This window comes from Crocodylus siamensis, chromosome 1 (genome assembly GCF_052110815.1).
Source record: "Crocodylus siamensis isolate JL-2025a chromosome 1, ASM5211081v1, whole genome shotgun sequence".
In the NCBI taxonomy this organism is placed as follows: Eukaryota; Metazoa; Chordata; order Crocodylia; family Crocodylidae; genus Crocodylus; species Crocodylus siamensis.
This window is the reverse complement of record NC_143395.1, coordinates 382,273,722-382,296,472: the sequence shown is the minus strand read 5'-3', so window position 1 is coordinate 382,296,472 and position 22,751 is coordinate 382,273,722. Positions and strand designations below refer to the sequence as shown.

At 42.9% G+C, this 22,751-nt stretch overlaps 1 protein-coding gene across 1 annotated transcript in view; it reads right to left on the bottom strand.

Moving 5' to 3' along the window:
• ATP8A2 (ATPase phospholipid transporting 8A2) overlaps positions 1-22,751 on the bottom strand; it is a 546,329-nt gene that overhangs the window by 210,078 nt on the left and 313,500 nt on the right. Inside the window, exons 26-27 of the mRNA XM_090028654.1 lie at positions 17,679-17,862; positions 10,657-10,767 (exon numbers count right to left, since the gene is read on the bottom strand). Of these exons, the coding sequence (XP_089884780.1) occupies positions 10,657-10,767; positions 17,679-17,862 (295 nt within the window). The remainder of the gene's footprint in view (positions 1-10,656; positions 10,768-17,678; positions 17,863-22,751) is intronic.

Below are 22,751 nucleotides of genomic sequence, written 5' to 3'. Positions count from 1 at the left end.
AGGGGGCATCACCAAGGAGGATTATGCCTCCTTGGCTCAATGTTATAGGGGGGCTATTAGGAAGGCTAAGGCAGAGATGGAACTGGGACTAGTGATCCAGATCAAAGATAACAAGTCCTTTTTTAAATATATAGGGGGTAAAAAGAAGGTGCCAAATAATATGGGGCCTCTGCAGGACATGCTTGGTAATCTGGTGGTAGCACCAGATGACAAAGCTAATCTCTTTAACAGATTCTTTGCTTCCATTTTTCTGAGCAGGCAGGGATAGGGACATCCCCCACCCCCACTAGGCTTCCGGATGGACCCAGGGGAGGCGCATCCAGGCCCAGGGTCAGTGAGGACCTAGTTTGGGAACTTCTGGAGGGACTAGATGTGTTCACATCAGCAGGTCCTGACAATCTCCACCCCAGAGTGCTTAGGGAACTGGCAGAGGTCATTGCAGGACCCCTGGCACAGCTTTATGAGCACTCATGGTGCTCTGGTGAGGTGCCTGATGACTGGAAAAGAAACAATGTGGTCCCCTTTTTCAAAAAAGGGAGGAAAGAGGACCCAGGAAACTATAGGCCCATTAGTCTTACCTCAGTCCTAGGGAAGCTCTTTGAGAAAATTATCCAGGAGCATATCTACAAGGGGCCAGCAGGGGAGGTTATGCTTAGGGGCAATCAAGATGGATTCATCAGAAGCAGGTCCTGTCAGACCAACCTCGTGGCCTTCAATGACCAGGTCACAAAAGCCTTGGACACAGGTGTCGTGGTGGACAGTCTTCCTGGACTTCAGAAAAGCCTCTGACACTGTCTCTTACCCCATCCTCATTAAAAAATGAGGCATCTGTGGTGTCGACGCCTACACAGTCAGATGGGTCACAAATTGGCTGGAGGACCGCACCCAGAGAGTGGGAGGTGGATGGGTCATTTTTGACCTGGAGGGATGTGGGCAGTGGGGTTCCCCAGGGCTCAGTCCTCAGGCCTGCATGGTTCAATATCTTAATTGGCAATTTGGACGAGGGGGTGAAAAGCACCTTGTTCAAATTCGCAGATGACACTAAGATGTGGGGAGAAGTGACCACGCTAGAAAAGAGGAACAGGCTACAACTAGATCTCAACAGGTTACAGAGGTGGGTGGATGAGAACAGGATGGGTTTCAATACGGACAAGTGCAAGGTGTGCAAGGTGTTGTACCTGGGGAGGAAGAAGCAGCAGCATACCTACAGGCTGGGGAACTCCCTTCTCATCAGCACATGGGCAGAGAAGGATCTTGGAATCACTATCGATTCCATGATAAACATGGGCCACCAATGTGGGGATGTGGTCAGGAAGGCTAACCACACTTTGTCATGCATCCATCATAAGCAGGTCCAAGGAGGTGACCCTCCCTCTTTATGTGGCACTGGTCAGGCCGCAGCTGGAGCACTGCATCCAGTTCTGGGCGCCACACTTCAAGAGGGATATGGACAACATGGAAAGGGTCCAGAGGAGGGCCACACGCATGATCAGGGGGCAGCAGGGCAGGCCCTACAAGGAGAGGATACAGGACCTGAACCTGTTCAGCCACCATAGAAGAAGGCTGAGAGGGGATCTAGTGGCTGCCTATAAACTTGCCAAGGGGGACCAGCAGGCAACGGGAGAGTTGCTGTTCCCCCGAGCACTGCTGGGAGTAACAAGGAACAACAGCCATAAGTTGACTGAGAGTAGATTTAGACTAGATATTAGGAGGCACTACTTCACTGTCAGAGCAGGATCTGGAACCAACTTGCAAGGGAAGTGGTGCTTGCCCCTACCCTGGGGGTATTCAAAAGGGGTCGAGATAGCCACCTAGCTCGGGTCATTTGACCCCAGCATCCTTTCCTGCCCATGGCAGGGGGTCAGACTAGATAAATCTGCTTAGGTCCCTTCTGACCCTACCAACTATGAAACTATAAAGCATAAATTGTACCTATTTTCTGAATGCTTCCTGGCATTTTGAATATCTGCCTGTTCGTGACAAAAAAAAAATATATTAGAGATTATGAATTATATTTGTATAGCCTAACTGCATTTATTTTTTGGATACTTGATAAGAAATGTATTTGTTGGAACACAGTTTGCTACAAAACAGTGTCCTAAGACTCCAATTATTATACCTAGTGCTTAAATGACAGGGATGTGTAGGTTGTTTTACCTAATGGATACCCTGAATCCTCTTTGTCATTTTAGGCTGCAAGGTTATAATCCTTATGCCTGCTTTCTACACGGTAAATTCTTCATTTTTTATTCTACATCAAAAAAAGTATTTTCAACACATAAAGAAGCCTTAAGCATTTCACATTGTTTCAGGGGACTAGTTCTAATGGCCAAAAGGCAGACTTCATAAGATACACGCAGCGAGATCTTATGGGACTTGCAAATCTGCCACATGTTTAAAATGTATGTTTCTTTAAGCACTAATATGATTACTTAAAATTTTTATGAGGTTTTAATCAAGTTCTAAGTGTGAAAACTATCAGGCTGATAGCTAAGCGCTTTGTCCTTCTCAAGTATCTTTTGGTTGCTTCTCCCACACTGTCCTCAGATATTGAAAAATAACTTCATATCAACCTCTGTAAGGCCATGACCTTCAGATCTAGTCTTAAGAATTTTTCTGTTATGAGGTCTACAAAACACAGCCCTTTGACAACAAGTAGGCAGGTGCTGAGCAGAAATATCAGCTGATTATGTACAATATACTCCTTCCACTTCTACCTCATCCTCCCAAGCACCCATTTTTTTTGTCTCTTGCACCTGTTGAGTCTTGTCATAGCCCTAGACTGCAAGACCTTTGATGTGGGGACAGTCATTTTTACATGTTTAGACAGTATGTAATTTAAGGGGGCCTTCACCCATAACTGGGGGTCTCTCTTACTAATGTAATACAAATAATAAAGCAAACAAACAATTTGTTCCAGCCAAGAGACCAGCACTCCCTTTTCCTCTGCTATCAATCTTGACCTGAACATTACCTTCCACACTACTGATCACAGCCTCATTCCTAAGTGCCTTGAACTTTTCCCTGGCATTCCTGATATCCCCTTTGATCTTGCCATGTTTCTACTTTTCTAAGCATGACAAGAAAGCAGTGCTCCTGTATGCTTTTACATTTGAAATTAGCTGTATTTCAAAGCTCTTATGTCATCAGACAGGCTTTATATCATCTCCAGTGAAATATATCTGTCCAACAGATATGAAACAGATCTCTTATTTCACCAGTTACTTTAAAGCCAGATAAATAAATAATGAAACGAGATGAAGTCTTGTAAGGATGCCCTGATATTTGCCTGTGGAGTCTACAAGAGTGAATATCTTGTTGCTAGCTTTATGTTTTGCAGGCAATTCTAAAAGGGAAAGGCCCTGCAAAACTAAGATTTAGTCTAGAAATAGACATCACTGAATAAAGTGGATCAGATGTGCTAGGACATATCCTAGGTGTATCCTGGCACAGCTGACCACTTTATTAGGCAACATGTCTTTTGTCCTGCTTGTTGATCTTGTGGGACAAGAGACAATGTGGTTCCTGCCTCCACAGATGCAATCCAGCAATCTCTGGGGCACATCTCTGGCAGGAGGGAAAGCTGATGTTCCTCGCTTCCAGAGATTTGTCTTGAAGATTTCTGGGGGTATGTCCCTAAAAGCAGGTAACCTAGACTTTCCCTGCATCCAGAGATGCACCCCAGAGATTCTGGGAGCACATTTCTGGAAACAGGGACAGCTCTAAAACTCTGGCGCAAAATGTGGCCCTGGGACTGCAGCTGCCAATGAGCTGATTGGTGATCTTAGTACCAGCACCACATTGGAACAAGTTTGACACTTGGGTACCATCCCAGGGCTGAGACCACAAAGACTGGCTGCCCCAGTCCAGGAACTGCAACAGTGTCCCAGTTTTATCAGCTTCCAGAGACATGCCCCCTAGGATCTCCAGGGTTCATCAATGAAAGCAGGGAAAGTTAGGGATATTTGCTCCTATCTGAGCTTAAAAGTTCCTCAAAAGCTTGACAAGAAGACATCTTATTTGGATGGAGTTCCTATTGCCAACATGGTGACTTTGCAGACAGAATTACCCTTTCACTTGTCAAGATAGTCTCTGTCATACCAGGTAGACCAGGGAAATTTGGATGAAAGGGCACAACTCTCATTTTCTCAGAGGCTTCTTTACACCCCCTTGGCAGTACATGTAGACTTAAGTGAGCAAAAATTACTTTGGCATCCTCTTTAAAGTAGCATAATAGTGCTGTATATGCCAGAGTGGCCAACAAAGGTTTTGATGAGAAAAAGAATCAGGTTCAAAGGACTTCAAATTTACAGGGTTGTCATTCCTTATTCTTTCACTAAAGTTCCAATATATTGACTTTTTTTCAAAAAATAAGGGGAGGAAAAGAGGAAGGCAAGAGAACAGAAAGACAAAAGAAATGGGAGGGGAAGGAAGAGGGTCAGGGATGGGAGAGCACCATCTCAGTCTCCATCCACTAGAGATCAATCAAAGGTTTCTACAGAGTTAGAAAAAATCTTTTTGGCTTTGCCTGAGAGCTGTCATCCCTGTGAGTTTCATAAGCACTAAAAATTCACTACATTTTAAAAAATGAGCACAAATATTATACCAAATGCAATCCAAATCTGCAGAGAATGAGGAGGTAGGTTTCTCTCAAAGACTTTTTCAGTATCTCTAAAACCTAATGGCTGTGCTGTGCACCAAGGTCTTAACCCTCTAGTCACATGAGACAGCCTGAATGTGAGAACAAATTCTAGGGAAGACTGCTAACTAGAAAAACTCAGGTATCTGAAAGATTTCACACAATTCGCCACCTTCCTCAAAATATCAAACTACTATACAAAAGGTGACTGCTATCGGTTTTCAAAAGAAATAAGCAGAGTGGAGTGTACTGAACAGCAGGGCCTAACACTCTCTATGCCAAATAAAACCTTCCCAGAAAGTTGTAGGAAATAAGAAAAAACTGTGAAAATTCATAGAATGTATGATACTGCTGCTTGATGCCTTTTGGTATTGTCAGAGTGAGTTTGTACTTCGGGGAGCAACATAAATTTGATACTGATCTGAGCAATACTATGACACACAAACCCAGAGATGCTGGGAGGAAAGGGTAGAGGGCAATGAGTTCTTCTCAGGCACTTCTTCATTGCTTACTTAATCTGTATACTATTTACTTAACTACAAACTGTGTAGTTCTCTGTAGCTTTCATATTTGTTTTCATCATTGAGAAGTCTCTCTCATTATTACTCTGTAATTTGTGTGAAGGAGTAGAAACCAAGTTAAAGAGAGACTCTGGGTTGCATTCCCGGGAAATTCAGTTGCATAAGGTTTAACACCCAAGAAATCACTGTACTAAACCTTTGGAGAAATAAAACAGATATGGCCGCAAAGGTATAGCTGACAGCCCTGTCACACTGACAGATGTGCTCTTCAGTTCAGTTCTATAAATATTTACTCAGTATAGTCTTTTGCAAATTAACTTGGAACATAATTCAGGTACAAACTCCCATTTCATTGTGGTGTCAAAAAAACAGATCATTCTCCCCACAGCTGGCAAATCAAAACAGAGAATGGAAGGTAAAGACTAAGTTTGTGCAAAGTATAGGGGAACAAACAATAGTAATAACATAACAGTTACTCAAGGGGCACGTCTACACGAGACGCTATGTGGCTATAGTTACAAGCTACAGTGATGTAGCATTGGCAGGCACAAACTGGGACACTGATGCGACTGCACAGTAGGACTGGAAATGACCCGTGCACCACCAGGACTGTACAGTAACAGCTGCACAGTCAGGGGCATGTGTAGATGCACCCAAGGTGCTGCAATGCTGCAGGGTGAGGTGGGAATCTCACAGGGTCTGGCATCTGTTCCCTAATGATCTTTATGACCATTACCCCATCTCATAGGGCTTGACCGGCACTGTTTAGCCTCACATGAGGAATGTAACATGTCACAACCTTTCCTTGTGTAAAGCTAGACCTGCAAGTGCAGTCTTGAAAGTGGTTCCAAAAATGACATCTAGGGATTTCAAGTTTTTCATCAAAACATAGTTCTCAATTCAGTTTTGCTTAGTTTGCAAGTAAAGAATTTTGACTCACTGCTGAGGCAATATCAATACAAGAGCAAGAAACCAAGCAGAGTTATCTTCTATTTGTGTATCGCTCCTCATATCAAAATTCTGTGGGTCGGGCCCTACCCTCAGTTATACTTCTGTAATCTCACTCCTTCAACCTCTCCTCTTCCTTACACCCCAGTGCCAGCAACAGCTTCCAAGCTTCCATGTAAACAAATCTTAATTGTATGCAATGCAGACATACAAGCATAACTGGGCATGTCTACACAAGACACTTTACTGTACAGTTAACTAAATGACCGCATGGTAAAGTGTCATTGTGTACACGTGCAAAGGCTTACTGCGTAGTCAGTTAGCCAACTGAATCATTAATTTAACACCTGGAAATGCAGGTAGCAAATTAACCACAACATAGTGACTATGCAGTAGCCTATATGTAGACAGCCCAAATTTGCTCCCAGTCAGCCTGGGCAGCAGGGGGAGGGAGAACAATCCCATCCCTCGGGGGCTGCCTGCTGCTGGATTGGGCTCTGAGTGCAAAGCCCAGGCTGAGACAACATCCCCCTGCCTCAGAAGCAGGCAGCTCCCAGCAGGGCTCCACAATCAGAGAAGGGGCTGGGAGATTACTCTCTGCTCTTGGGAGCTGCCTACTGTTAGGGCTGGCTCCAAGCGCCGAGCCCAGGCTAGGACAATGTCCCCTAGACTTGGCAGCAGACAGCTTCCAGTCCTGGCTCTGCACTCAGAGCCTGCCCAGGAAGCAGGTAGATGTTGGGCACAGGGAGCAATGTCCAGCCCCCACTCTAATTGGGGAGTTGGAGCCAGGAGCTTCCTGTAGGAGGAGAGTTCCCTGCCCATCCCAGAGGTGGGTGGGACCTGCCCCAAAACAGGGCAGGTCCCAGACAGCCCCAGGCTGCACAGGGAAGCCCCACTGAACACAGGGCTTGTCCCCATGTGTACTGGGCAGAAGAGCCCTGCAGCAGCATCTCTCCCACCCTGTGCAAATTAGGACCCCCTCCCAATGTGTATGGGGCCAGGAAACAGCTGTCTCTTGGCCCTTTGCTCCCTGCCAGCCTCTGGGCTAGCACCAAGGGGGAGCCTGGAAGTTCCCCTGGCTGCTGCAGGAGGACAGAGCATTGGGAGAAAACCTTGTACCCACTGGCCACATCCATGCCCCCTGTGGACGTTTGGTTCCCTGGGGACAACTAGCGGTGGTCACTAGTGCTGCCATTAGTTGTCCCCAGGGAATGCCCGTGCCACGCAAACTCTGGTGTGCAGCAAGTTACCCCAGAAGTGGTAGGAGAGGCTGGGGCCAGCACTGGGTTGGCCCCAGCAGCCTTACCTCAGGTCCTGGAGATCTCCCAGGGCAGCAGCCGAGTCACTCCTGCCATGCGAAGCCTGGCTGGCAGCAGAGTGCAGTTCTGGCTTTGGGCAGTGCACACTGCCACCATGTGTGCCACTACACATTTTTTCAGAAGCTTTTTTGACCCCTGGATATCTAGGGATCAAAAAACGCCACTCTGCTGCTGCCTTGCAGCATGGACAACAACTGAACATGCGGTATGTGGCACTTCAGATGTGTCTGCAGCGCCACATACCACATGGCCATGCTTGCCTGAATGCAGCCATCGGGAGCAAATCCCCCCTAATCAGCTTAATGTGAAGTATTTTTACTGCACAGTAAGCCTACTTTGAATTAATTGCACATGTAGATGCACCAATTGGGGAATCAGTTGGGCTTGCTACTGAAACTATTCTAATCAAGAACTCTGTTACACTGACGTGGTAGCCAGAATGGTTTTCTTCGCACTGTGCCAGTGGAAGTGAAGAAGAATAAAAGAACCTTTCTGTCACAGAAGCAAGTAGAAAGGACTCTAAAAATACACAGAAAGCAGAGCAAGAGAGAGAAAGAGCCATCTCACATCACCTATTCTCAGGGATGACCAGCATGTTAAACATCACCTCAGAATGTTTTTGGTTAGCAAGACCTCACCTAGGAAAGGGACGATTTAAGAGAAACTCCTCAGGCTTGAGGTCAGAGTTCTTTATCTACCTTCGGCCTTTCCATGGCTGTCATGAGGGAGGATAGGATTTAGCCCTATAATGTTGCAATACAATACTTTCCTATGCTACAACAAGTAATCAACTGAAGCACAGCCATGTCACACTATGATCTGAAAGAAAAAGGATTTTCTTAGAAAAAAAAAAAATCACCTAAAAATGATAAAAAGACTCCTAGAGAAAACTGCAAAAAAGCTAATGCTACTACCAACAATGGACAGGAAAAAAAGGAAAAAAACTTATCTTAAAAAAACTGACAATGACCCCTTAATTATCTGTATTTTACTTTAGCAGTATTGAATATACATGTTCTCATCTCCAACAACAGATACAGCCTTTAATGGATTTTTTTTTTAATTATAATAAATCCCAAAATGTTTGGAAAAAAGCAACCAGGCAGTGAAGATCAGCTCATTTTTAACCTTCTATCCAATTCCCTTGTCTGACTTCCTTTAAAAAACTTTGAAGAAAAATTCTAAGCTGGAATTAGAACTTGACTTAGTTTTGGTAAAGATAGAAAACTATTTGAATCTGGCCTACCATAAAGGTGGATTTAACCTTACTTAGAATCAACTCGTCTATTATTTTGCAAAACCATAATTGCTGGTCTCACCCACAGCTATAAGTTGTGACTGGTGGGCTGAATACTCTTCTGCAGCAGCTGTCCATATGCAGTGAACACATTTTGAGCTGTATTGGAAATGATAACCTCCAAAACTAGAGGTCATTCAAACATATTCAAGGGAAAGAGAACATACTTACAAAGAATTCCTGTATTTTACAAGAACGACACATGCATAAAAGATGATCAGGCCCTCAGGGAATCAGATATATACCTTGACCATGGTATGATTCACTGAATAATAAAACTTTTTCTGACCTAGTGCTTCTCATAATCTCTGTAAATGGGTAGCTAATTATAATGTTCTAGCTGTGCAGTTTTATATCATTCCTTCCTAGAGTGTTTATTGGGAAAAAGAAGCAACACCTTCAACTCCTAAAAAAACAGACCAACACAAAAACAAACAAACAAACCCCACCACTTTCTTTGAACTCTAGTATGGCAACATACGGTTTGCCATATGAGATCAAGTAACTGGCCAATTAATGTTGGTATCTTCATAAGGGCCATGACTAAATGGGTAGTAATGTGCATGAAGGAAAGAATACTTCCGGACTCTTACTCCTTATACTTATGCTCTCAAGCATGGGCAGATTTAGGATTCTGAAAAAGAGGGGTGCACAGCTCCTCACAACACATATTTCTCCAATTAAAAAAAAATTAGATGTTTTACTAATAAAGCCAGGGGCCCAGGGCTATATTGCTACATTTAAAATTTAAGCAAAACCAAATCACTTTACTAGAATGTACATTAATTTGCTATTATGTATAAAAACAACAAACAAGGGGAAAAAAACCCAAAAGATGCTGTTTCTTTAGTCCTGTAATCATTCAAATTAAAGGTACATCTCGTTTTCAGATTCACAAAACAAAAATCTAGCCTTGTGCATCTTGGCAGTGCAGCCAATGCTTCACTGAAAGTTATTTTCACACCCAAGTTAATACTTTAGCTAGAGTTAAAAAGTCTGCAATGCTGTTAAATTGGAGTTATATTACCTGAAGCAGGTAACAGACAGCAGACTGGCACAAGAAAGGATAACCTAATTAGTGGAACATCAAGACTATTAAAAGGAGGAAAGGTTCCCTGCTGCCCCAGATTTATCCCTGCTCTCAAGCATGAGATTTGATTACTTCCATTTTACCTGGAAGTACTACAAGTGTTAGTAGCAGCCCTAAACTCTTCAATTCAATCTTCTTTGACATGGAATTTCATGCCGCAAATGTACTTTGTGAAGAGATTATTTCTTATTGTTTAAAAATCACATCTTATTAATGAAATTAAATAGCCTTACTTAATCATTCCAACTACATTATGGAGCAATATCTAAAACAGAAATAAAACAGTAGATTGCATAACTCCGTATCTTCATTGTCCAAATGCTATTTTAATTTGCTAAACAACTGTATTTATTATAAGGTACACAACAGTAGTTTTTGTCTCAAATTTGTCTTTACCTAGTAGAAACTTCCTGTTTCTATTAAATAGAGACTTTCATCTTAAATTTATCCCTAAGTTCAAATTTTGTAAAAGCATGTTTTATAAAATAAAAGCAAAACAAAACAAATGGAAACCCGAAGTGAAATGTTTCTACAAATAAAAATAGACGTCCACAGAAAATGCTTGTGGAAAATAAAATAAGCACCTCCTTACACCGTTTAATAACCAGGATTAATGTGCTGAAACCCTGAAATAATCCTCCATAACTTTCCTTTTTAAGGACTCTTAAATGAAAATATCAAACAAACAAAAGACAATGATGGGAAAAAAGGATTTTAAAATAATTTCACTTTTAAGAATATTAGGTGCTTCAGTATCCCAATGCCAAGTCCAAATAAATGGCTTTTCCATTTACTGGCTACAATTTTCAAGTTAATTTATGAAAGACCTTAGTTGTCCTTACCTCAATAATATACAAGACCACATTCTTGTAGAAACAATACAATATGCACTTGGTCACTCGATTGTAACTCCAGGCTCCATGGACTAATAATAGCTTCTCCAAGTAGGAAAACTAGAGGGAAAAAATGGACATTAATGATATAGCCTCATGTTGGGTAACTATAGAAAGTAAGTGACACTTAAAACAACTGTTAGAGCACTCTTTGAAAGTAATTTTATATAGATTAGTACAAACCAAACACTTACAACATTATACAAGAAAACCCTTTAAACTTGTGTAAATGAGTCCTTGCTTGCTTTAAGTAGCAAAAAGCTTTCAATTATTCTTATTCTGATAACAAAATGAAGATAGGTTAACATAATAAAGCCCACTGGATTAAATATAAATCTGAACTCTTCATTTCATGGCCAAATAAGATTACTGTGTTTGAGAGGCTAATAAGTACATGATACAACACTCTCCTCTGCATCTTAAAAACAGCAATCTGCTAATTAGAAACGTTCTGGGCAAAAATGGAATCTCAAAAGATGATGACAGCTAAATGAAAATAAATGAATACTAACAGCTTTTGAAACAAGATGGAAACAAACACATTTTATTAACATTTACAGTCTACATGATCATATAAAAGTATTAAGAGAAATGTAGCCACAATACACGTAGCAAGAAAAATAGTTTGTTTTATTTTACTCTGTGTTGGTCTGAGCATTTTTGGTGGGTTTCTGTCTTTGTTTTTATCCTATAACCCCAAGGAGCAATTGAATAATTGCTGATGGAAACTGGACTGAGCCACTGATATGGCTCAACTTCAGTCAGAGTAGGATCAGACCCACAGTGGAGGCAGGAAAAGTGCAAGTTTCTAACAATAACTCATAAAGGCCACATTCCTTGCTATCTGACTACAGGCCTCTTATGATCAGGGACCAAATTTCACTATTTGGTATGGTGTTTTCATCAGAATTGAAAGGAAGCCTAGCACCATATTTCCATGTGGCACCTAAAAAGCCTGATATTCAAAATCCAGATTCCAGTTCAAAGCTATTATTTATCTAATGCTAATTTGAAACTGAGATTTTTTTTTTGTTTTAAACAAATTAAACCCATCATGAAATAGCCTCTCTCCTGAGATTTTATGAATGTAGTATCTTTGATCAAGCTACAAATACTACAAGAAACTCCCTGACACCATTCTAGCAACCCTGACTTTTAATTCTTGCTTGGCAGAGGCATGTTGGAATGAAAAAGAAATGAAAAAATGAATCTAACCCATCATAACTTAGTTTGGGATCAATGTCTACCCACTTTGCATCAGATAACCAGAACGGAGTAACTAATAATTGCACTGATCCATTTTCCTCCTTCCAACTCACTCTTTGCTGTTCAGTCTTCTCCTCTCACTGTCATTGCTGACTGCCTGTCCTACGGCCAGGGGGCTGGACTTGATGACCTTGTGATGTCCCTTCCAGCCCTTATGTCTATGAAATCTACTACAAAGATGCTTATAGGGTCAGTGATTCCTCAAGAAACAGAAAATGTGCTACCCAGTAGAGTAGGGAAGACAAAGTCACTAGAAGACAGCAAGATGCTGATCCAGTAAATTCATATACAAGTAGCCCCATGGAATTGTGACAGTGAGTTTAATGAAACAGAGCGGTGCTATAGTGTAACAGAGCTCATCAGAGCTCCTTATGCGATTAAGTGTCTGCAGGAAAGGGACCTAATAATATATGAGGTACAGAACATGCTTGGATACCAGAATATTTAAGAATGTTAAGGCTAAAAGGAACCATTATGGTCATTTAATGTGGCCTTCTGCTTAACACCATTCATAAAACCTCATTTTATAATATAAAATCTGTTTTTTTCCAGTAGAAAGCTTTAGTTTATTTTAGAAATATACAGGACCCTCAATATTTTGGTTAAGGATTCTCTGAATATAGATCACTTGACAAAGTTTCAAGTAGAAAAGATTATTGAAATAGATGCTGGAGGAAGCTACCCTTTGGAGCACTGGGTCAAAAGTAGGCTTCCATTTATGTGCTTAGTTTATGCTTTGATTCATTATATAATCCTGAATGAGCTTTTATATGAGCTTCATTTTTTCATATGTGCCTACTTCTGGCACCAATGGATTGGATGCATCATTTGCATATTAGATGTTCTATATCAGGGGTCAGTAACTTTTCAAGGTCACAGGCAAGAAAGGCCCAGTCAGAGATAGCTGGGTGCTATGACCCAGATGCTATCTGCTGCTTTTTCTCTGCAGCAGCACAGGGAAAGTGTCTGCCATTGCTACTTTTCCCTGCAGCAGTACAGGTGCGGCTGAATGCCATCGAAGCCCCATGCCTGTAGGCTAGATCAAATATCTCTGTGGGCTAGACCTGTCCTGAGCACCATGGAGTGCTGACCCCTGCTATATACACTGGGCTTCTTAAAATATGTTCATAAGACTATATTCTACTTTCAAGGGATGCAGATAACTCCTACTCATCTGTGGATAAATATTCTGTAATGAAGGAAAAATGTATTCCATGAAGCTCAAAATTTCCCTCTGAAAACATTTTAGCACTATTTTAGTTCAGTGGTTCTCAAGTAGGGTACCACAAGACACTTTCATTGGGCTGTGGTGGCAGGTATTCATGCCATGGCACCACTGAAAGTGCCCCACAGGTCTTTCATGGAGCCTGCATTAGGTTTATGTGATAAATCTAAGATAGACAGGAGTATCCACTCTTGCTGGGATAGTTCCTACTCTGGCTTTGCACCAGGTGTGTGGGACAGTTTTACCTGGTGGTGGTGGCATCACCCTGGTTGAGAATCACTGAGGTAAGCTGAGACTATACAGCAGTGGTTCTCAACTGGGTGCCCTGCTCCTATGAAGAGATACAGGTGCCAGTTGCCGGGGCAATCACAGTTGGTCAGCTGACCGGAAGGGGGCAGGGCCTGAACTATATAAATGTAGTACAGGCTGAGGCCAGGGAGGCAGTTCCCCTCCGGCAGCTGAGGTCTGTTGGAGCAGGCAGAGTAGAGAAGCCCAATGGCCTGAACAGCTTATGGGAGAGGATACCGGGTGGAGGAAGCCCTGGTAGGGATTTGAATGATGATTAGCCAGAGGGCTCAGGGTTTGTGTTTTAGCCAGGAGGCTTAGTTTTGAGTTGTAGCCGATTGGCTTGTTATTGCTTTGAGTTTAAAACTGAAGGACCGGGTGAGGCTAATAGGGGTTGGAGGAGGCCTCAGAGGGGCTCCACAGGGGTGGGGACCCTGGTGCCAGTGAGGGCACCGCATTTAGGGGTGCACTGCCCAGCCCTGAGGAGGGGCACAGTGCACTGGGGGGGCCAGACACGGCTACGGACACCTGAGCCCCAAGCGCAGAGAAAGGCCCTAGTGTGGGCGGAGCCCCAGGGAGGGGTGCACAGGCAAGAAGCCCAGAGAGGGCACAACATGCAAGGGGAATTGACCCCAGCCCTGAGAAGGGGTGCAGAGGACTGGGGGCCAGGTAAGGATGAGGCTGCTTGAGTCCCACAGGAACCGTTGACCCGAGGAGGGAATTTGGGGGCCAGGCACAGCTACAGCCACCTGAGCTCCAGTGGAGAGAAGCCCCGGGCGGGCGCAGGTGAGAAACCCTGGAGCAGGCACTTGCTTTAAGACCCAAGGAGGGAATTTGGGGGCCAGGCCCAGCTACGGCCACCTGAGCCCCAATTGTGAGAGGCGCCAGCTGCGTGACAAGCCCGGGGGCGCCAGTGAGGGGCACCGGCTGCGTGATAAGCCTGGAGGCGCCAGTGAGGGCACAGAAAGGAAACTGACCAAACAACGTCCGGGACATCTGTGAGGCTTGGGGAGGTTGAAGCCACGCATAGCCCATAAGGCTGGGTGCACCAAGTCAATCTATACAGAACAGGGGCTAGGATAAACAAGGGGACAAAAGGCACCCTCCCTTATAAAATAGATACCATCAAAGACGTGGTGGGCAAGAACAAGGGTGCTTGATCGCCAACTTGGCACGGTAGGGGGCGTTGGAGAGATCATGGCCGCTCCTAGGACCCCGCGCCGTGACAGGGTGTTGGTAAATTTAGAAAATTCAAGGTGCCTTGAATTTAAGGCGGCTGAGAACCACTGCTTTTGTCTGGTAGTTGCCTTACGGTAAATAACATTCCATCTCGTCTTTACTAACCAGCTCAAGAGTGTAAAATATGACTCACTAACACAGTGATATATTACCTTTCAGATACTAAAAAAACATGATATTGCATCTTTCCTGAGAAAGTACAGTTCCAAGTCAGTTTCTCCTGCCCCAAATTAAAACTGCACACTACTGAAGTCAAAATCCTTTTTTTTTTTTTTTTTTTTTTAAATTAAACTCTAATGTCATCTCTATTGATATTGTCAATATTCCCCACACTGGAATTTAAACCAAGCACAGTCCATTTCCAGCATTTTTATATTAACCCCAAAGCCACATTATTTTTTTAACTTGAAAGTGACACATGAATGTTAAATTACTTCATCAGGTTTAATGTTATTACAATAAATACCAAAGGAGTTAAATGTGAAAGGCCATCTATAGGCAAAGCTCTGACTACTTAGTCTTTTAAATTTTCATTTGAATAAATAAGCTTAATCTAATGAAGTCTCCCAAAGCAAGGATTTTTAATGACTAATGAACTGGTTGCAATACATAATGCATGGCAGTTAATTAAAATACAGGAAACTATGTAACCATTATAAATAAGGCAGTTAAAATTGCCCTAGTATATTTGTTTTTTTGCCTAATATTAAGTATTGGTGATATCATTTATTACAAATCAAATCTTTGATGGGATTTTTAACTTGAAATTTTAAAAGTGAATTGTAATGTTCATGAAAGATTTGGGTCCAAGCTTGCAATCTCTCATTGCAACACATACCCCTGAACATGGGTAGCAATCACATCAGCATATCAATAAATGTCAGCCATGTTTTAGAATAACTGCCTCTAAGAATAATAGGGGAGATGTATGTTTCTTGGCCTCTAAGAAACTTCCAAGAGGGTGCCAATTAGTATCAATTGCAATAGCAGATTTCATGGTGAATTTATCTGATTGTTGCTTACATGCTAATGAATGAAATGCTAATTGATTTCATACAAACTTGAATAACTTTAAATTACTTTTCTGCTCCTGATTTGAGCCCATTACCATAGTGCACTTTTACTAACTTTCTGAACTATATAAATAGTGGAGTAGGTGGTAGACAGCTGGGAGCTAGAGCCAGAGTCCTGGGCACTGGGGCAGAAGTCACCTGGCTGAAGCTTCCTCCTGGCCAGAAGTGGTGCAGCAGAAACAAGAGAAGGAGCTGCTGGCGGTTGGGGGAGTGCAGCACCCAGGCAACTGCAGCTGTAACAGAAGCAGCCCTGCCAAAGGCTATGCATGCTGGCTGGGGCTGGGGCCAGGCCAGTAAGTGCAGACTGGAGCATGGCATGGGCTGCCCCAGGAAGAAGCAGCTGGAGTTCAGCCCCTCAAGCACCACAGGGGCAATCACAGACTGCACAGCATGGGTGAGCTCTGCTGCACATGCCTCTGCCCCCTGCTTCACCTCCTTACCCCAGGCCAGCTCCCGGGACCTAGTACCCAGACAGCCCCCCCCACACATACACACCCTCCACAGGACAGGGGCTACCCTGCCCTGCGGTCCCAGCTTCACCCACCTGTCTCACTCCTGAACACCACAGCCTGCCTGCCCACATAGGGAGTTTTGGTGAGTTGTTGTGGTGGAGGGTGTTGACCTGGCCCGTAACAATTCATCAAAACTCCCTATGTGGCCCTTGGGCCCAAATAATTTCCCAACCCTGAGCTAAAGCTTCTCTTTCTCCTGCTACTTGTAATGCCTTTAATATTACATTTTGATTTAGTTAATGAAAGGACGAGATGGCCTAATTGACACAGCTTTTCCCACTATGATCTCTGAATAAAGTGATCAACAGGGATCCTGGTTTTCTCTGATTAAAAAAAAATTCCCCAATTTTCAGGTTAAAAATAACCCAAAATCCACATTTTTCTGTGATCTGTGATCAAAATGAAACACAACTATATTACTGGCATTTCATTTTAATCACAGAAAAATGTGGATTTTGGAGTACTTTTTTAAACCCGAAAATTGGGGATTTTTTTAAAATCAAAGAAAACTAAAATCCCTGGTGATCAATACTGAATATCACAGGATGAGCCAGAAGTGATATTTCCAGTCACTGTACCTTGTCCAAATTAAGGTTTTTGAATTACTGCTAAATACTGACTGCTGTTTTAATACTTTAGGCTGCTTGCAGAGATTTAAAAAAGGCACTTTAAACTTGGCACGTTCCTGCGCCAAGCCCAGTACATGCCCAGAAGAGGCAGCACGTTAGTTGGATTGTGCCGATTGAATCAGGATTGTGCCGACTGAATCAGCTATTAAATAAAAGCCCCTCTGAAGCACCAGATCTATACATGGGCTGTGGAGCTGGGTCAGACTAACAAACTGCTGCTTTCTGTAAAGCATGTTTTCTTTTTTTTTCGTTTTTTTTTTTTAAACACCTGCAAGAACCTTAGTGACTGATCCTTTAGTATTTTTTTTTTAAATGGGGTAAACATAACTGTATTACAACATCTATGGGGATAAACTGTTATCAGGAATAGACTTCATCAACAGGTGTCACACACAAGCACATGCATTGGGAAGATAATTTATAATTTATAATTAGAAGGATTTTAATGCAACTGTCATGCATGGTGCCTCTCCCTGATTACTGAACAGTATGAACAGTCCACAGCTGGCGAGAAGAAACATAAGCCTTTCAGAGGCAATAGAACTTTGCCTCAAAGAGTCCAGCAAGACCAGAACTAAAATGACCCCAAATACATTTCAGGTATCAATTTTAGATGTCAGCCTCAGAGAGGATATAAACAAAGATACTCTTGGCTTGAAGGCCAGCAACAAAGTGCTTATGCTGCCACACAGCTGATACCTCTGTCAACAGGACATGGCAGCTGCTCTTTAGTGCCTCTGACCTGTGCTATGGCGTAATCGGAGGAGTTGGTTGCCTGCATGCCCTCATTTCCACTGATCCCGACGCCCACGTGTGCAGTCTGGATCATTCCCACGTCGTTGGCACCATCCCCAATGGCTAGTGTGATGGCATTTACATGTTTCTTTACCATATCTACTATTTCAGACTTCTGCAGAGGAGACACTCTAGGAAGGAGAAGAGAAAAATGTCAGTAAGTTTCCCACATGCTGAGTTATGTATGCCTTTCCAGCAGGACAGCTGGAAACCAGATTTAGATATATTTAAAAGGACAGTTACAGATAAGCTTCTGAATTCAACACTTAGCTTTAGAACATATGCCAGCTCTTTTTCAAAAAGAAAATATATAATTTTAAAATATTTTAAATTTTTAAATATTATACTGCCTAAATAAAGATCATAAACAGAAACATCAGATATATTGGAAGGGTTTGCAGATTTTTTTCTTTTAATACATTTCATGCATATGAATCTAATGCCTACAAGAGACAAAATCCACAGATAGTGAAGTCCTCTCTAACTATGACATATGCATCAGCAATACAAACTTCCCTACCCTTCCCCAATAGTACACCTCAGTCCAGAACTAGAAAGGTTACCATTAAGCCAGGATGAGAATTCAGACTCTATACATTTTCACTATTTAGTCTTTCTTCAGAGATTTCAGATGACAGGTGATTAGTGCAAATTGTGCTCAGGGCTTTTGTAAGAGGCACAAAGGACAGACTTAGCAGAAAAACCAACTAACTGGAAGAAGTAAGAAAATATACAAAAACTTTCCTTCTTTCCAGTCTATCTTTCCAGTCTCCCTATGGGTTGGTTTTCCTGTTGCAACCCTACCTTCCCACCCACCTGTCAGTAACACCATGCTAACATTAGTTGCAGCTATTTTATTCCATGTCATTTATGTCAACTATTGTGTCACCTCAAATTTTGGCCCAATATGTTAATATTCAAAGCCAAGAGTCCATCTGTAACTCCTATACCAGTACACTGGAAAAGTGTAGACCGTTAGTTCCTTTAGACAAAAGATATGACTATGGAGGAGAGAGACCCAATGCCCTAATTGACCTACAAGTAAAATTCTCATAGACTGTTATGGGAGTGGTGGACATGGGGTTGCTAAACTATCAGACTCAAAGTGATGAATAAGAGCTTCTCTCTCACACATTTCTCCCAGGCATGCATTGAAGTTATTCTGCTTTTACATCAGCATAACAGAATACAAAAGGATATAGGGCTTTATAACATATTTGTCTTTGTGTGTATCCTGGTGCCTGCAACTGACCAGCTACACATGCAAAGTAGCTATCACATGATAAAAAGCTCCAACCAGCTATAAAGTTAGACCTTGAAAACGTATACTAAATTTATAGCTGGTTGCTATTGAGCTTTTATTTGTACACGTAGCAGGGTCTCTCTTGTGGCTGAGAGCCCCATCAGCTGACAGGGCAAGGGCACACCATGCCTAGTGTGAAACACCCAAGACCTGAGGATCCTCAAGGCTCAGGGCTGCATGAAACCCCCATCCCACATGGGGCTCTTAGTCCCAGCTGCACCACACGTAGCCAGGCCCGAGAGTCCTCTAACTGACGGGACTCTCAGTCCTGGCTGCACTTCACTCCCTGTCAGTTGCAGGACTCTCGGGCCTAGCTTTGCATGATTCTGGGAGCCCCGTCAGTTGCAGGATTCTCAGTCCTGGCTGAGCATGTGGTGCAGCTGGGACTGAGAGCCCTGCATGGGCAGACAAGGTTCTTTGGGTAGAGGTGATATCTTTTATTAAACCAATTACTGTAAATAGTTGGAAAAATTACTCTTTGCAAGTTTTTGGGCACAAAGCTCGCAAAGAATAATTTCCCCAACTATTAGTTGGTCTAAAGAAAGATATCACCTCTTCCCAAAGAACCTTGTTTGCCTAATTGGGGAAAAAAGAACATATAACTTCTGGCCAGGACATGATTCTGCTCAGTGCTGAGCAATGCTATGAGTCAGGCTATAGGACAGGAAATCTCCTTTTTGTTTCTGAAATAAAGGGACTGTGTTTGTATATCCACGTTAATGAAAATGCTTAGAAGGAGCCTACAGCTGTCCTATTACAAAAAGTCAAAATCAGAGAAGAGTTGACTAGGTCCATAACATCTATCTATTATCAATGTATTTGTGGATAGATGTGGACAGGAACAAAAAACAATATTTTACACTCCAGAGGTTCAGCTGTACTGAAAATGGAAAATATAGACTATACTACTTACCTACCATGTAAACAAGACATTAGATTATTATTAACTGTAGATCAATTTTGAATCTAATCTGATTCAAATTCTTAAAGACAGATATTAAAGACATCAATATAGAGGATACAACTATACAGAAACATGTTCACAGCAAAAAAAAATACTCTTTCTTGATTCCTTTTTGCAATCTGTAAAATAACTCAAAACAGAATCCAACCTAAAATAGGGAGGTGGGGGGTGGGGAGAGAAAGGCGTCAACATGTAGAACATCAGTTACATGCCTCAGGTGCACAAGAGGTGACAGACTAGGTTAGTGCCTTTAGTCACACGAGTTGTGCAATTTTATTTTTGTAACTGTACAATCCCCTTTCAATTTATTTATAAAATGGTTCTTGTTTACTTTTTAAAAATCTTGTTCATTTTCTGTTTAAAAATGTATCTGTTATTGCATCAAAGTGCTGAAATATAAGCAAAAAGAATAAATCAATTTCTAAATATGCATTAATTAAAAGTGCTTGAGGAATAAAATATTACCATATTTATTCAAATATAAGATGAGGTCTCCTCACCTTCCCTCCCCATCAATATGAGGAAAAAGAGCTCCTCATCTTACAACAGCATACAAGGAAACCGCATTAAATACACTGTCCATTACTAAATTGCTGCCTAAAGTAGCACATGTTCAATAATGGATATCACCTATAAAGTTGACTAAAACTCAGCCAACACTGAGCATGACTAAAACATGTGGCCCATAACTGGCAAACATACTGATAGCAGTCTGCCACAAGGATAGGTTGGTATAGTGCATTTGATATATGATAGTGCTCATTGCACTCGGTACCCCTCAGCACCAATTCATTTTCAAGTCATGGGGGAAACAATTAATATATTTTGACTTCCTCTTCATTCCCATACGTGAACTGCACCTTTTTTTTTCCTATTTCCAAGTATTCCTGTTTCTTTATCAGCCTTAAGTATCTGGCAAACAACACTAAATGGGTCCCTAAACAGTTCATCCAAAATGTCTCTGTCACCCCCTCTCTCAGCCTGTCACACACCATTAATGTGGCCCTGCACTACTCCATGAGGTGGAACTGGACCAAATTGCCCTATATCTCATCTACAAATGCATTTTTGGAGGATCCCAGGCCTCAGGACAAGGACACCTTGCTCCAGTCATGAGTGAGGGCTAGTTAGCATATGGATCCTTTGTAGGCGGTATCTGGAGCACACACACATACTGAACAGTGCTAGGCTATAGGGTTACCATGGCTTAAAATGCTGTTGACTCCACAGAGGCTTAGCCCGATTAACTGTATGGGAAATCATAAGCCCTTTTGGTTTTGGACTAATATTATGCATACTTTTATTCTACATAAGAAGGTACAAAAGTGTTGGTTAAAAGTATGCTGGTGCAATACTAGAGATGCACTGATACATTGGTCTAATAATCGGATTGGCACTGATATAAAGAAAATTACATTGGAAGTCACCTTGATGTGGCCAATAAACACCCCGTGCAGATGCGCAGCAACAGAGCAGCACGTAGGTGGTAAGGAGCACAGCTCAGCAGCATGGAAAGCTGCATCCAGCTGGTAAGCCTGTTGTGGTGGAAGGGGAGGGGGCACGGAAGGGTGTAGGGAGGCAAGTCAAGACCCCAGTGGTAGAGAAGGGAGTGGGGCTGGGGCAGATGCTGCCCAGCCGGGGCAGGGCGGGGCACAGAATGGAGCTGCAGCTTGTACAGGAGGCACACGGGGCAGGGGTGGCTCCCTCCACTGCACGCACCCTGTGAAGGTGCCCCCCAGATCTGCACAAGGTGAAGCTGGCTGAAGCTGTGGGCTGGGACCAGGGTGGTGCCAGACTTTTCTCGGCAAGGGCTGGGCCAGGCAGCAGTACCAGGAGGGGGAGGCTACGGCAAATTTTGGGGTGGCTACAGCCTCCCCCCCCACAATCCCCTCCCAGTGCTACTGCTGCCTGCCCTGAGTACAGCCCGGCCCATCCCCCACCAGGAAGAGCCCAGTGCCATCCCAGGCCCAGCCCGCCTTGCCCCATGCAGATTTTGGGGAGGGGGGACGCATGCCCCCTGTGCCCTCTTGGGGTGCACACAGTGGAAGGAGCTGCCCCCACCCTGCATCCCCTAGGCAAGTCACAGCTCTGTCCCACCCCACCCGGCAGCACCTGCCCTAGCCCCAGCCCCACTCCCTCCCTCACCCCCCATGCCTCTTCCCTTCCACCACAACAGACTTACCAGCCAGATGCCACTCTTCAAGCTGCCAGGCCGTGTATTGGAAATTGGACTCGTATCAGCTGATATGCCTCCTTAAAAATTGGCTATCGGTATCAGCCCCCAAAAATATTGCTGCACCCCTATGGAATACCTGTGCTACAACTTGCAGTGGTTAAAAAAAGATAAAAATGCATCAATTCTTTCCTCAGTGCTTTTACTTATCCTGCTTCATTTCTGTGGCAACAATGTAGACGCATCATAAGATTCTCTCAGGTCTCTTACAATCCCTACTGCATGTTCTTTATGTGTCAGTGTAATTCACTCAGAGGCTAAGAACTATAGTAGTATAGAGTCATTTTTTTCTTTAAAAAAATATTTCTAGTTGTAGTAGCAGCTTCTATGTCGCGTCAAAGCAAGACAAATAGTAAAGTTATATGACAGCCAAGCCCCAAAAATATGATGAAATTTGCAGTACTGTATTATTAAGCAAGTAATGTGTAATTACATGTAAAAGCTATATTGATGCAATTTAAATTTCTCAGTTAACTTATGGGAAATCTGGAGAGTTCTATTTGTTGAACATAATATCCAA